The 16807-nt window shown below is 41.5% G+C and overlaps 1 protein-coding gene across 1 annotated transcript in view; it reads left to right on the top strand.

Moving 5' to 3' along the window:
• LOC124722951 (homeobox protein engrailed-1-B-like) overlaps positions 1–16451 on the top strand; it is a gene marked incomplete at its 5' end in the record, with an annotated part of 346221 nt that extends 329770 nt beyond the window's left edge. Inside the window, one exon of the mRNA XM_047248116.1 lies at positions 14086–16451. Within this exon, the coding sequence (XP_047104072.1) occupies positions 14086–14417 (332 nt within the window). The remainder of the gene's footprint in view (positions 1–14085) is intronic.
• Positions 16452–16807: the final 356 nt, after the last annotated feature.

Here is a 16807-nt window from a genome sequence, read left to right as displayed (position 1 = left end):
ACACGACTGATTTCGTAGAACCAAATTGAGGAGCAATTCTCCGAGCTCATAGAACGTGTCAGTACATGAAATTACAACATAAAAGTAATAACAGATAAAATAAAATATTTGTGAGCCCAAAAAAGACAAGCCATGAGTTTATGTAAACGCAATCAATAACATAACTCAGGAATCAGCTTAATTTTCCAAGGAACTCCTCGACAGAATAGTAGGAGTCACCCGTGAGGAAACTCTTCAGTTTCGATTTGAAAACGCGTAGATGACTGCTAAAATCTTTCAATTCTTGTGGTAGCTTATTGAAAATGGATGCAGCATTATACTGCACCTCTTTCTGTACAAGAGTCAAAGAGCTACGACCTAAATGCAGATTGGATTTTTGCTTAATATTAACTGAGTGAAAGCTGCTTAATTCTTAGGAATAAGCTGATATTATTAGCAAGAAACGACAGTAGGTCGAGAAGAAGATCGCGAACTTACACCACTTATTGCCCGAACCGCCAGTTTCTGAGCCAAAAATATCCTTTGAGAATGGGAATAGTTACCCCAGAATATAATACCATACGTCATAAGCGAATGAAAAGAAGCAAAGTAGACTACTTCTCTTGTCGAACTATCACTTACTTCAGATACCGTTCGAATAGTAAAAATGGCAACATTAAGTCTTTGAACAAGATGCTAAATGTGGGCTTTCCACGACAGTTTACTATCTATCTGAACATCTAGATATTTGAACTGTTAAGCTGGCCGAGCGGTTCTAGGCGCTTCAGTCTGGAACCGCGCGACCGCTACGGTCGCAGGTTCGAATCCTGCCTCGGGCATGGATGCGTGTGATGTCCTTAGGTTAGTTAGGTTTAAATAGTTCTAAGTTCTAGGGGACTGATGACCTCAGATGTTAAGTCCCATAGTGCTCAGAGCCATTTGAATCATTTGAACTGTTTAGTTTCACTAATTATATGCACATTCTGTGAAGTTAGAACGTCGGGTTTCGTTGAACTGTGTGTTAGAAACTGTAAAAACCGAGTCTTACTATGATTTAGCATTAGTTTATTTTCTACAAGCTATGAACTTATGTCATGAACTGCACTATCTGCAACAGTGCCAGTGTTGCACACAACCCATTTACTAATAAGCTAGTGTCATCAGCAAATAGACATATTTTAGAATCGCCTGTAGTACTACAGGGCATATCATTTATATAAATAAGGAACAGGAAAGGCCCCAGCACTGACCCCTGGGACATCCCCATTTAACCGTGCCCCACTCAGACCCCACATCATAGCCATTCTGGAAACTGTGAATAATGACCTTTTGCTGTCTATTGTTAAAGTAAGAAGTGAACCAGCTGTGAACTACCTCCCGTATTCCACAATGGTCCAACTTCTGATATAGTATTTTGTGATCAATACAATCAAACGCCTTAGTTAAATCAAAAATGATGTAATCCCGAATAGTGTAGGTACCCTACGCGCAGTTTTAAGAACTTCTGTTCCGTTGAGAATGACCTACTGAGTTCTGTCTGCTAGGAAGTCCTGTACCCAGTCACAACTCTGGTTTCGTACTCAGTAAGCTCGTAGTTTGTTCACTAAACGAAAGATGTTGGATATTTTAGAAAAGCTACGAACATCTTCTTAGAAGACATGTGCGTGTTTGTTATATCGGGGGAGGGATGTCTCCCGTTTCCTAAAGCAGTACAGCCAGAAGTAGGTGGGACTGCGAAGGAGAACCGCAAATGCACCAGAGGCATGTCAACGCGTTCACCGAGATGGAGGGAGTAATAATCTCCAGTCGTAGCTGTGAGGCGCGGAGGGAGCGCCAGCAACAGCTGAGGGCAGGGGCGGCGCAGGAATTCGCGGATTACACGCGCGTAAGTGGCTGCTGCACAAACCAATTTCACGCCTCTGGGGAGGGGCCGCGCTCGGCCGGGGTGATTCATACCGCGCCACTAATACCGCGCCCTTCAATTAAACATTTCAGCGGCGCGGGGCTGGCCAACAAAGACCCCCACCTTGAGCGCCTCGTTAATTGGAGCAGCCGATCAGTTTCACTCGTTATTCCAGCGCTCTTCTCGCGTTGCTTTAATTTAATTGCACAAGTGTTTTCCCGTGTGCGCACTATTTCGGCGCCGACGCTCGACGGCCCCGATCTGAGGGTGATAGGGGAACTATGACACCGACAGTGAGCCGGAGAATTGCGTTATTGTGTCTCCCCCAGGGGTCAGAGCCAGTACAACCCCTGGTGTCAATTTAAAGCTTTTAGACACGCTCGAGCAATATTAGTTACTTCTCTAGACTCTTAATGAGGTGCCTAGAGCAGTGTTATGACATGTAGAACCTTAAACTACTTTACCGTTGCATTAGGCCGTAGTATGATGATGTGGAAAAAGAATCTATTAGAAATACAATAACTCTAAATAAGTAATAGACCGATAACGACTCACTTGATATACAACTTCCTTTCGAAACTTTCTGACACGTACTGTATTCCTGGCGTACAAGCGATGCCAGCCCAGTGGCAGCTTGAAGTAACGACTGTAAACAGCAGGTGTGCATTCGGCCAGTCAGTTGTTAACAAATCTACGACTGAATTCATGACTTCCTTGCAAATAGAACTCAACACATCGCTCTTAATGGAACAAAATCGACAGACGTAGGGGTAAAACGTAAATGTCGTGTGTCCAGGGCCTCCCGTCGCGTAGACCGTTCGCCAGGTGCAAGTCTTTCGATTTGACGCCACTTCGGCAACTTGCGCGTCTATGGGGATGATATGATAATGATTAGGACAACACAACACCGAGTCCCTGAGCGAATAAAATCTCCGAGCCAGCCGGGAATCGAACCCAGGCCCTTAAGATTGACATTCTGTCGCGCTAACCACTCAGCTACTTTTTTTTTTTTATTAACCTCATTTTGTCCGTTTTCGTTCGTTGTATCTGCTCGGGGCGGACGTCGCAAGACACCCGTTTCAGTTCGTCGTTGATACATTAACTCAGTTTTTTATTACAGAGGGCAGCTAACCCTCTGACCGAACGCGCTGAGTTACCGTGCCGGCTGCTCCCGGGGGCGGACGACATATTGGTAATATCCAGAGTATCCGAAGGGTGTCATAAGACCCTTTCGGTTTACAATGTCTATAAATGATCTAATAGAAAGCATCGGAAGCTCTTTAAAACTGTCCGCAGATGATGCTGTATTCGGTAAGACTGTAGCTACGCCGGAAGACAGTATCGACTTGCAGAATAGCCTACAGAGAATTCATGAATGGTGCAGGCTCTGGCAGTTGACTCTGGACGTAAATAAATGTCACGTACTGCGCATGCATAAGAGAAGAAATCCATTGCTGTGATACTATACTATTGATGTAAAATTCCTGGAAACAGTATTACCTTAAAATATTTAGGACTAACTATCGAAAGCGATCTTAAGTAGAGTGAACACGTAAAACAGACAGTAGGAAGAGCAGGTGTCAGTCTGAGATTAGTAGGTTAAAATCCTAAGGAAGTGTAGCTCGTCCACGAAGGAAGTGGCTTACAATGCGCTTGTTCATCAGTATGGGATCCTTAGCACATAGGACTGGTAGAAGAGGCCGACAAGTTCCAACGAAGAGCTGAGCGTTTCTTCACGGGATCGCTTGGTCGGCGCGAGAGAATTTCAGAGATGCTTAATAAAGTCCAGTGGCAGACGATACATGAGATGTGTTGTGTATCACGGAGAGGTTTACTACTAAAAATTTGAGAGAGTACTTTCGGAGAAGAGTCAGGAAAAATATTACTTTCAGCCATCTCTCCAAGTGACCATGCCGAGAAAATTCGAGAAATTGGAGCTTATCGACAATCATTCTTCCCAAGAGCCATTTGTAAGTGGAGCAGGGAAGAGGAGATCAGTTAGCGGTACCAGAAGCACACCCCACCGCACACCGTATTATTTTAAATTTTTTGCATTCTGTTCATTATTGTTCGTTGTATTTGATCGTAGCGGATGTCACATGAAATCAGTTGTTGGTCCCTTCACCCAGTTTTTTTTAATTTATTTATTTTTTTATTGGAGAGAGCAGCCATCTCTCTGACAGAACACGCCGAGTTACCGTGCCGGCACCGTTAGGTGATTTGCGGAGTGTTAATGTAGATGTAGCAGACCGTGTTAAGTAGTGGACGTACGGCTGCAGTCTGTTAACACTGCTCTGTCGTAAACTGCAGCACCTGTAAATTAACTACCCAAGACATCCTGAAGAATGTTTTTAAGTAGAGAAAAGTGTGTGTAAAGTTTGTCACGCACACCTTTACACCTGGAAAAAAAGAACGACGGGTGGACACTTGCCACGGCTCGATTGAAAATTCTGGCAAAAATGCTGAGGAGAATTAGTGGTATCAATACGAACCTACAACAAAATGATAAAATAGTGAAATTCAGATGAAGGGTGAACACACTGACGACGTACCCGTCATTTAAGTCAATACGACGCGCGAACGACGTCCCAAAGGAGGACTTGCCTGGCAGTTTCACATTATTGTTCGAAAGTTCTCTCTTATGTACTCGATTCAGCGGAGACTGTGTAGGCTAGAACACCTAAAGCATTAAAACTGCCATCTTTTTCCTATTTTATTACTAATCTAGTCAGGAAACTCTTCCGACCGACCAGGTATGTGCCATTATATCAGTAGTCTCACAAATGTGCGCCCAATAAACAAAACACACGAATAATTAAAACATAAAAACGTACAGAACAGAAATTCCCAGATTAGCCTACAAATAGTATACTCGACACTGTTCAGCGTAGGCTAAGATCATGACGGATGGAAGTCTGCCTGCAGAAACACTGAGAGAAGACTCATAAGGTCCATAGCCAGCATGAGCTGGGTAATACCAAGAAAAAAAGAAAACATAAGTTTTTCACAAAATGGACTGTGCGAAAAACAGTCAACAGCCATCTCTGTACCTGTTTTTCTATTATATCTTGTTTTGATCAGCCAAATTATTCGTGGCGTACTTTCCGGTTTCAGCGGGCACCTAAGTGAAAATCGTTATTAGGTGTTTATGATCAGTCTCAGTTCAATCATTGAATAAATGCTCTTAAAAGTTGCCTTCAACACTGCCGTAATATTATACGGGGTGTTACAAAAAGGTACGGCCAAACTTTCAGGAAACATTCCTCACGCACAAATAAAGAAAAGATGTTATGTGGACATGTGTCCGGAAACGCTTAATTTCCATGTTAGAGCTCATTTTAGTTTCTTCCACCTACGCTCAATGGAGCACGTTATCATGATTTGATACGGGATACTCTACCTGTGCTGCTAGAACATGTGCCTTTACAAGTACGACACAACATGTGGTTCATGCACGATGGAGCTCCTGCACATTTCAGTCGAAGTGTTCGTACGCTTCTCAACAACAGATTCGGTGACCGATGGATTGGTAGAGGCGGACCAATTCCATGGCCTCCACGCTCTCCTGACCTCAACCCTCTTGACTTTCATTTATGGGGGCATTTGAAAGCTCTTGTCTACGCAACCCCAGTACCAAATGTAGAGACTCTTCGTGCTCGTACTGTGGACGGCTGTGATACAATACGCCATTCTCCAGGGCTGCATCAGCGCATCAGGGATTCCATGCGACGGAGGGTGGATGCATGTATCCTCGCTAACGGAGGACATTTTGAACATTTCCTGTAACAAAGTGTTTGAAGTCACGCTGGTAAGTTCTGTTGCTGTGTGTTTCCATTCCATGATTAATGTGATTTGAAGAGAAGTAATAAAATGAGCTCTAACATGGAAAGTAAGCGTTTCCGGACACATGTCCACATAACATATTTTCTTTCTTTGTGTGTGAGGAATGTTTCCTGAAAGTTTGGCCGTACCTTTTTGTAACACCCTGTATAAAATATGTAAGTTCTTCTTGTTTATTAAAATTTTCTGGTTACGGATTAGTAATCAGGTATATTAGAGAAATATATTCGAATTTAATTATTTAATGGTGCTCTCTAGCATTTCAGAGTGCCTCATATGAAGTGACTTGGACTTAAATTGGACTTCCAAGTATCAACAACATGTGAAAGCATTGACTTATATTCCTGTCTTTCAGTATTGTAAGCTATGATTCGCATTCGGGATGAGCGGGCATCAAACCTCGCCAAGCCAATCCAGATTTAGGTTCTTTGCAGTTTCGCTACATTATGAAAGGTAAACAGCGAGATGAGTTCTTTAAACATGCTATGGACCTTTCCTGCTCTCTTCACCTACTCCGCAAACCTTCCTACGGTGTGTGGTGGAGGCTACTTTGCATACCAGTGTCATTTCCCCCTTTTCCTTTTCCTGTCGCGTGTTGTTCGCGGGAAGAACGACTGCTGATAAGTCTCGTTGTGGGCTCGAATCTCTCTAATTTTATCTTGATGTTCTTTTTGCGACATGTACGTAGGAGGAAGCAATACACTGGTTGACTCTTCTAGGAATGTACGCTCTCGGGACTTTAACAGTAGACCATACCGTGTTGCAGAACGCCTCCCTTGCTGCATCTGCCAATGGAGTGGGCTATGCATTTCCGCAATGATTTCGTGCCTGCTAAATGAAGCTGTAATGAAGCTTTCTGCTCTTCTTTGGATCTTCTCTATTTGCTCCATTAGTCTTAACTACGAGAGAGCGGATAGGTGGAAAGAATGTACTGAAAGCCTCTATGAGGGGGAAGATTTGTCTGATGTGAAGAAGAAACAGGAGTCGATTTAGAAGAGATAGGGGATCTAGTATTAGAATCAGGATTTAAAAGAGCTTTGGAGGACTTAAGAAAAAATAAGGCAGAAGGGATTGATAACATTCCACCAGAATTTCTAAAATCGTTGGGTGAAGTGGCAACAAAACGACTATTCACGTTGTTGTGTACAACGTATGAGTCTGGCGACATAATATCTGACTTTCGGAAAAACATCATGCACACAATTCCGAAGACGGCAAGAGTTGACAAGTGCGAGAATTATCGCACAATCAGCTTAACACCTCATGAAGCCAAGTTGCTGACAAGAATAAATTACAGAAGAATGGAAAAAGAAATTGAGGATGCGCTACATGACGATCAGTTTGGTTTTAGGAAAGGAAAAGGCACGAGAGAGGCAATTCTGACGTTGCGGTTAATAATGGAACAAGACGAAAGAAATATCAAGACACGTGCATAGGATTTGTCGACCTGGAAAAATCGTTCGACAATGTAAAATGGTGCAAGATTTTCGAAATTCTCAGACACATAGGGGTATGCTATAGGGAGAGACGGGTCATATATAACATGTACAACGGCCAAGAGGGAATAATAAGAGTGGACGACCAAGAAAGAAGTGCTCGTATTAAAAAGGATGTAAGACAAGGATTTAGTCTTCCGCCTCTACTGTTCAGTCTGAAGAAATGATGGAAATAAAAGAAAAGTTCAGGAGTGGAATTAAAACTCAAGGTGAAAGGATATCAATGATACGATTCGCTGATGACATTGCCATCCTGAGTGAAAGTGAAGAAGAATTACATGATCTGCTGAATGGAGTGAACAGTCTAATGAGTACAGGGTATGGATTTAGAGTAATTCTAAGAAAGACGAAGGTAATGAGAAGTAGTATAAATGAGAACAGCGAGAAGCTTAATATCAGAATCGATGGTCACGAGGTAGATGAAGTTAAGGAATTCTGCTATCTAGGCAGTAAAATAACAAGTGACGGACGGAGCAAGAAGGACATCAAAAGCAGAATAGCAATGGCAAAAAGAGCATTCCTTGTCAAGAGAAGTCTACTAATATCAAATATCGGCCTTAACAGCATTATATGGTAGTGAAACATGCACTGTAGGAAAATCGGAACAGAAGAGAATCGAAGCATTTGAGATGTGGTGCTACAGACGAATGTTGAAAATTAGTTGGACCAGTAAGGTAAGGAATGAGGAGGTTTTGCGCAGAATCGGAAAGGAAAGGAATATGTAGAAAATATTGACAAGGAGAAGGGACACAATGATAGGACATCTGTTAAGGCGTGAGGGAATGTCTTCCGTGGTACTAGAGGGAGCTGTAGAAGGGAAAAACTGTAGAGGAAGACAGAGATTGGAATACATCCAGCAAATAATAGAGGATGTAGGTTGCAAGTGCTATTCTGAGATGAAGAGGTTAGCACAGGAGAGGAAATTCGTAGCGGGCCGCATCAAACCAGTCAGACGATTGATGACCCGAAAAAAAAAGTCTTAACCAGTACGGGTACTATACTGACGAGGAGTATCCAAATACTGGTCGAACGACTGTTTTGTAAGCTACTTTCGTTTTTGATGGGCTACATTTCATGCTAATTTTTACACTGAATCTCAGCCTCGCATCTACCTCACTCGCAATTCATTTTATGTGGTCATTCTACTTTAAATCTCTCTCTTCCTTGATATTTGATGGAAGTAACTGCTACTAGTGATTGTTCTGCAGTTTTGTAATCATATTATAACAGACTCCCCTGGGACACGGCCGAAATTAATTCTGCGTCTGAAGATTGCTCTCTGTCCAGAACGACATGCTGTGTTCTGTTTGCTAGAAACTCTTCAGTCCAATCACAAAGGTGGTCCGATATTCCATACCCTCGTATTCTGTACATTAGGCAGCAGTGCGGAACTGTATGGAACGCCTCCCGGAAGTTAAGGAACACGGCATCTTCCTGGGGGCCTGTATCTTCTGCTTTCTGAGTTTCGTGAACAGAGCGAGCAAGGTTTCACACGATTGTTGTCTTCAGAACCCATGTTGTTTCCTGTAGAGGAGGTTTTCGGTCTCCAGAAATGTCATAATACGCGAACATAAAACATGTTCCAAAATGCTACAACAGTCCGACGTCGGAGATAGAGGCTTACAGTTTTGTGCTCCTGCTCGACGACCCTTCTTTAAAACGGGAATGACCTGCGCTTTTTATGATCATTAGGAACGCTTCGATCCTCTATAGACTTTCGGTACACTGCTGTTAGATGAGAGGCAAGTTCTTTCGCATACTCTGTGTAGAATCGAATTGATATCCCGTCAGGTCCAGTGGCCTTTTCTCTTTTCAGCGATTGCAGTTGATTTTCAGTCACTTACTTCGATAGCTGCCATTTTGTCATTCGTGTGACGATTTAAAGGAGGAACTGTAATGAGTGCAAAATATCTAATAACTTCGTTGTAGAGGGAACGCTCTATTCAAATCTACGAAAAGCGGGGAATAACTTTCTTTCTGCTGCTCTTCATGTCATTACGTAACTTACTGTCATGCAACATGGCGTGACATAGTCTGTGTTCGTAATGACAGCAATCTTACCAGCACTTGAAAGACTCAAATAACAGAATCAGAAACCATCACTTTATCACAGTATATCGGAGTTATGCCTTCTGCAGTTTCTGCAGAAAAACGTTTAGTGTTCCCAGGATGAAGTTTTGAAGCTAGGAGATATGGCACTGATGGAAATAAAGCTGTCAGAGGAGCGGCCCGAGTTAGGATGGTTAATACATTCGGTAAAGCAGTTATCCGCGAAAAGCAGACGTCGCAGTTCCGGGTCCGGCACACAATTTCGATCTTCCAACAAGTTTCCCGTGTACAGTTCAGAATTTCGGATTACCACGTTTCAATGAATTCCTTCACAGTTGACTTCCCATTCAAATAATTACATTGTCCCTGTCCTCAACTGAATAATTAATGTTGTGAAGAGAATATTCCATAATATCACTGAACGTTTTAGATTAACTATAAAGTTAAGGATTTCCTAAATGGCACAATGCTGTCATCAGACTTATCGATAACACACGAGTGTTTAATAGCTCCAAAAGGGTAGATTTTAAAAGCGGCCAGGCTCAAGGAGTGATACAATTGTTACAGAGCGTTTAATTTATGTTCTTAATACTTTGGTCTCTCGAAATTTCGCGGTGAGGGAATGTATATAGATAGTGGAGGGAGACATCTGTAGAATCTTTGGAACTGTCTGTGTCTGATAAACCAAAAATCCTACGAAACATTAAAACTGGAAAAGTTCCCTACTTTCTAGTTACATACTATTTGACAGAGGAGGAGATACAGCATTATGCATCGTGGCACGAGGAAATTAATAAAATCGAAAGTCGTGCATCTGACTGCGCTGAACAACTTTATTACTGGTGATAACACCTGGCTTATTGTGTCTCCTACGATGTTCCAAGTAAATCTAAACCGAATAGTGGTTGTTTGAGTAGTGAAAGGGCATATGTTGCAGTATGGGAATTCTTTCCTGTGATGAATGTATTTTTTTTGCTACATAATGAGTGTTGAAACGTATTACGTTCGTCTTTAGTTGCACTCTTTGTCTGTGCTAAATGTATAAAAACTGAAATACGCAGAAAAATATTTCTCGCAAGGGATAGCTGAATAGCCAGGAAGCTTGCAGTAATATTATGCTCTTGCTTACGTCGTTATCTTGTCAAACTATAAAATGGAAATAAGAGACATAACAGAGTATGCCAACTCATGTAACTAGTCTCCTCCCCCGTGTCATCATGGGGCACTACTTTATCGTGTTCAGTGCAATGGACAATATTTGCTAGTTCGTATCATAACGGTAGTTATATAAGCTCACAGACAAAAACGCTATCTTTTTCTAATCCAATGCAAAGTTTCGGACATGAAGTCCATAAGAAAATGATATAAGGAGGGTTGTTAGCGATATAAAACAAGCAGAAATATAAACTGGAGTTCCAGTCGCAGATTTTGGAAGAAATGGGAGTAATTCTGTAATTTTTCTGCTCAAAGTGACAAATTTGTTAATTTGTTTTTGCTGCGTTGTTATTATTCCACTGCAGTAAAAGATTTACTGAATGCCAAGTGTTTGTGCCTCTGTTGACATGTGATCTGCGAAAGCCCAAGTGCAAAAAATGTTGCAGAAACAATTCCTCTCACCTTGTAAATATTAGAAAAAAAAATAACTTAGTGTCTGACGTGCCTTCCACGATGAGATCGTTAAAGATGGATCTCATACTCGAGATGAAGACGGATCCTTTTTCAAAGGATTCATCTCTGCATTTGCCTTAATCGCTTTTGGGATGAGTCTGAAACACGCTCCTCATGAGTGAAAGTACAATGTATAATTGCTGCACCACTTCTCTTTGGTGATCAATCAGAGCAACACAGTATAAAATTCGTCTAACTTACACACTTATAACTCGTACCGAGCAGCTTTCACTGAAAGGAAACACATTTGGTATTTCCTCATCTATTTCACTGTAATTTCTACTACTGGTTGGCCGTAAGAGTGTTAGCCGTTCACATTAAGTATATGACTTTTCATTAATAGTGTCTCCCCAATTGTGAGAATTGACTAGAGCGTCGTCTCTAATGACGTCAGGGTCATCAGAACTTTAAACTCTAGACATCAGTCTTTTCTACTTCTCTAACCACTTGTTTCATAATGGTTATTGGGTGAAACCACCTTTTTATGATTTGCTACTTAGCTTATAACTGGTGTAATAGCAGAAACATGAAGTTTATCGTTCTAAACAAGATAATGATTTGCGCTTTCATTCTGTAACCACTGTCAAGTAAGGGTCGACCGATGTCCTCTTCTCAGCAAGAGAATCTGCTGCTGACTTGACTGGTGAAAGTCTGTATCAGTTCCTGGATAAATTATCAAGGGATCAAAGTCGGTAATTTCTGAGAGTGAGAATCAAAGTGAAATGGTGGTGCCGCATAATGAGGCACTTTTTAATGTCACTGAAGTCAATGAGAGCACATTTTATAAGCTGAACCGGTAAATGGAGCAGCAGTATTTATGCCTGCGAAGGTTCATCTAGGAGGTTTGCACTGCGTAGCACAGACAGCCCTGTCGTACAAAATGCATGTGCCAGTCATGCGCTGTTAGAATCTGCATGAGTAATAATAAGAACTCTTTTGCGAAGTATCACTAAACGTCAGCAATCCCTGACTTACCAGTGGATTCGCAGTGAAACCACATACAATAAAATAACTTTTTTCTGAAAATACTTGTATATATTTTAATTTGATGTGTACTTGTTATTTTAAGGAAATAATAATTCTAACAAAGATTTTATTTGGAACTTCCCGGCAGATGAAAACTATATAGTGTACTGGAACTTGAGTCTGGAACTTCTGAATTTACCACGCAAGTATTCCACGGACTGAAGTATCTAAGAACGACTCACGACTAGCCCTCACATTTCACTTCAACTAGTACCTCTTGTCCCTCTTGTCGTTCCTTTTAAGTCTGCAAGGTAGGACAAGAGGTACTGGCGGAAGTGAAGCTGTGACGGTAGATGATGATTTGTGCTTGGATAGTTCATTCGGTAGAGCATTGATCAGCGAAAGCTAAAGATCCCCGGTTGGTCTCTCGGTCTGCTAAACAATTTTAATAAGCCAGGAAGTTTCAAATCAGTGCATACGCTGCAGTAGAACCAAAATTCGTTGTGCGGCTATTTTATTGCTGTTAGGCAAAAAGTTAACATGCAAACTGCGCCACAGACCTAAGAATGACCCTAAGAGGGACAGTCATAAATTTTTAACTATCACCTTGAGGAAATAAGTTTACATAATTAGTTTTTAGATTTTTTTAAAGGTACATATTTGCAGCCCTGGCACACGTCGAAATCCTCGCGCCACAGTGCCCAGCTCATCCAAGTTTCACCTCTGGGTTGCAATATTTTGTGTAGGCTACTCCAACGTTGTGCTAAGGCACTATGGCATGAGGATTTAACTGTATACGACGACCACAAACATGCAAGACTTTTTATGTACCCCTCGAAGGCGGTGGACAAAAGTATGGAAACACCAAAATGGCAACACATCAACACGCCCAGTACGGTGTAGAAGAGCTGTTCACATTGAAAACAGCTTCCAGTCGTCTCCGAATGGATAAATACGGTAGCTGTATGGCCCTCAAGGGAGTATTACGCCATTGTTATTGCAAAAAAGTGGAAATTTTAGGAAGCGATGATGTAGGTGGATAGCGATCACGCATTCTCCTTAGATTAGACCACAATGGATCAATATAATGAGATCTGGTGACTGTGTTGGGTATGAGAGATACGAAAATTCATACCCCTGCTCATAAATTTATCCTGGACGATACAATCTGTGTGAACAGGGGCCCCTTTCTCTTGGAGCAAAGTATCGCCATTGGGAGGCAAACATCTTACCATGGGATGGGATGATGGTCCAAAATAATCACGGGATCTTTGACAGTAATGCGTCTATGTAGAGAATCCATGGGACGCATGGAGCGCATGGAGTGCCATGATATGGCCGCACAAATTACCAACAAACCCTCACCATGTTCCATTCTTCGAACGTAAACTCAACCAGAAGTTTGAAATAGAGTGAAGCAAGACTCATCCGACCAAATAACTTTCTTCCATTGCTCCATTTTCCAAGTTTTATTGCTTCGGCATTACGTATTCCTGTTACATGCATATGCATCACAAGGTGTTTTCGGAACTCCCTTTCGCTCTGCAATTCCTTGCTTCTGGAGCTTCCTTCGCGTTGTTTTAGTGCTGACAGAGTTCTCGAGTGCGACATTCAGTTCTGCAGTGATCTTCGCAACCGTCACCACAATTTTCTTCAGTGGCCGTCTGTCATGACCACTCAGTAAACACTTTCGTCCGCGTTGTGACTTAGTAGATGATGTTTTTCGCCTTCCCTGTATACTGTACAAACCTTACATGCGGTGGTTCTTGAAACATCGAACATGTCGGCTACGGTGTTTACTGAAGCACCTACCATACGTGCACCAACAATTTGCCCTTGTTCGAAATCTATTAGCTCCGAGATAATGAAGTCGCAACTACACTGTTCAGGCCACGACTGACACTTGCAACATAATGAGGACATTGTACAGGTGGCGCTCTTGGTCAAATACAACAGCGCAACCTCCATTTATGTTGAAGCATGAATTTCTGTGTTTCCATATTTTTGTCCAACGCCTGTATATGCCGAACATTGCTGCTTGTCCACGATAGCTTTCTTTGCCTCGCTTTTTTTAATTTCTTTCACAGAAACAGAAACCAGCGACGAACTTTTCTATCGGCTGCTACGGCCTCCTTGCGAGGACCCACGAGTTCGGTGTGTAACGCGCTGTGTTTGTGGTTGCAGGTCCGCGGTCGCGCCGACTGAAGCGCAACAAGAAGCCGGAGGAGAAGCGGCCGCGCACGGCGTTCAGCGGCGAGCAGCTGGCGCGGCTGAAGCACGAGTTCACCGAGAACAGATACCTGACTGAGCGCCGCCGCCAGGAGCTGGCCAGGGAGCTGGGCCTCAACGAGGCGCAGATCAAGATCTGGTTCCAGAACAAGCGCGCCAAGATCAAGAAGGCCAGCGGACAGAAGAACCCGCTGGCGCTGCAGCTGATGGCGCAGGGCCTCTACAACCACAGCACAGTGCCCATGACGCGCGAGGAGGAAGAGCAGGCCATCGCCTCCGACAAGTGAATCGCTGCACCTCTCTTCCTTCACTAATCTTACGGAATTTCGCTGCCGCGACTACTGGGTGGACACTGCACAAAATGAAATTCGGCAAGCGAATAGTGAGTGCTCGCGCCTACGGTTCCATTGTGTGCACTGACGGATAATTTGGCCAGTTCCTTACCAGGACTTCTTAGCGCTCGAACTGAAGTGAGCTCTTCGTTGCTATTCAATGGACAGAAGAAATGAACTCGAATGTTTTAGATAGGTTTCTGATGAAGTGCCACGGGTACCAGATTTCTTTCAAAAGACATTATAAGCGTATTAAGGAAAGAAACAACAGTAGAGGCTGGAAATTGTAAAGAATGTGGCAGACTGCTCTAGCAACTGAATAATACCTTTTGTGTTCAGTGGTGAAGGAATGCATGTAAGAAATTCTGTCTACAACATATCAGTTTACGGTGTAGCAGACTGCTTAAAATGACACTAGAATCCACAACCGACTAATGACGTGTCGGTGTCACTAAAGTGTGGAAAACAAATGTAGACATTTTGAAACTATGTACCTCACTGTGAAATCAGTGGCTGAAGTTTTCAAGGGACAGGAGTTTCCTGGATCGACCGCAAGTCTTTCTTGGCAATCGCCACCTGAATTCTGCCAACCTTTAAACTGAAAGTTGTACGCAGTCGACTGTATTATGTGTAGAGGAGCAACCTCGCATTGTGTTTTATCTGTGTCTCTTAACTGACAGAATGACTGTGCAATAATTTAGTACCCATTTTTTTCACATAACAATGAGCATTTCCTCCAGACGATCTACCGACATTAGTTTTATACATGTATCAGTCAACTGCGAACAGCAAGTGTAAAACAAGTATTTAATCGGATGTAGAACCAAAGGAGCTTTTAAACATCCTGCAAATAAGCTAAAGCACAAACAAATTGTTTTAAACAAAATATGCGTGTGTACAAATGTGTAACAATGTAAATGTGACTGATTTTTCATTATTATTATTATTATTATTTTATTATTATTTGCAGATGATGATAGATCTATATCGATTCAAGCGTGTTGAAAGTATATATTTATACTGTAGGATCAGATCAAACATATGGTGCAACATTTACTACTTATATCTTTGAACCAAATATGGCGTCACATCAAGGCCTTGTACATTTTCCAGTACATAACAATTTTTTTCTCACTCGAGAACTCTTGTTAGCAAGATAATGCTCAATAAGAAAGTTATTAGTCTTATTCATCATTGCTTAGAAATGTCGCTTGAGGAATTGTATAAGTGTTTTTTGCTTTTATTTTCTCTCTGTTAAGAAGCAGCAGAGGAACCCGTTACCATATGTCTTCTTTCATTGATTCTACTGAGAAACTTGAACATTTTCACATTGCAGTAGTGAACTTTTTTTGAATAATTCATTTCGGTTGCCCAGTTGTACTCTGAAAGAGAAAGATATAGCAATAACTTTTTACTTCGGATGTGCGATAATTAAATAAATAATTAATTGTGCAGTCTGCCAAGTTTAACGTCTTATGTATCATGGAAATAAGAAGATATTACACCAAAGTCTGATTAATTTATTGTCCATGTGTTAGAAGTAATTGGAAAGCATTGCTTGACTTGATGACTGCCAGATACTGTTAGCAAGATGACGTACTTCCACAGCTGTCTCTCTCTTCAGTAACAAAAATTGAAAAAACTGAGAATATTTAGTGTATAAGGAAGACAAAAATGTACATATAATTCAGAAATGCTCTATACTCGTTTAAACGTGTAGAATGTACAGAAAATATCTAGATATAATTTAATACGATATAAAATGTATATACATTGTACCTACATATTCCTACATGTTCTCTTGTAGCATTGGTAGAGACTAATTACTGCATGCATGAGACAAGATTTCTTGCTGAAAACAGCAATTCCAATAAGCGAATTATGCCCATTTGATTGTGACTGTAAAAAGTAGTGAATGGTAACATTAAAATAACTGCAGTATTTTTCCTCATTTTCATGCAAAGATATGTACTTAAAATATTTATTGAAGTCAGAATAAAGCTTACTTCATTTACTTAATTGGTATACCGACATTTATTGTAGAATGCGTGCTTTATTTCCCTCATCACAAATCTTTTGTGTATTCTATTTTCAGAAAAGAGAAGAAACAAGTACTGTGTCTTCCAGTTATGGTCCTCTGACTGTTCTTCTCTGTGGCATTTAGATCGTCAGGGCCGTTTTTGGAGAAAGGAAACAAGTTATTTACCTGTTGAATATAGGCCAGTTGACTGTCACCGTCGCTGTCAATACGTTTTCAAAATAATTTTATTTTCCATCTTTTGGCCAACTGGAAAAATTTATGTGAAATGATCAGAATGGAAGAGAAAACTGAAATGAAAAACTTC

Source organism: Schistocerca piceifrons, chromosome X (genome assembly GCF_021461385.2).
Source record: "Schistocerca piceifrons isolate TAMUIC-IGC-003096 chromosome X, iqSchPice1.1, whole genome shotgun sequence".
In the NCBI taxonomy this organism is placed as follows: Eukaryota; Metazoa; Arthropoda; class Insecta; order Orthoptera; family Acrididae; genus Schistocerca; species Schistocerca piceifrons.
The sequence above is the reverse complement of the archived record's forward strand: the minus strand, read 5'-3'. Positions and strand labels throughout refer to the sequence as shown.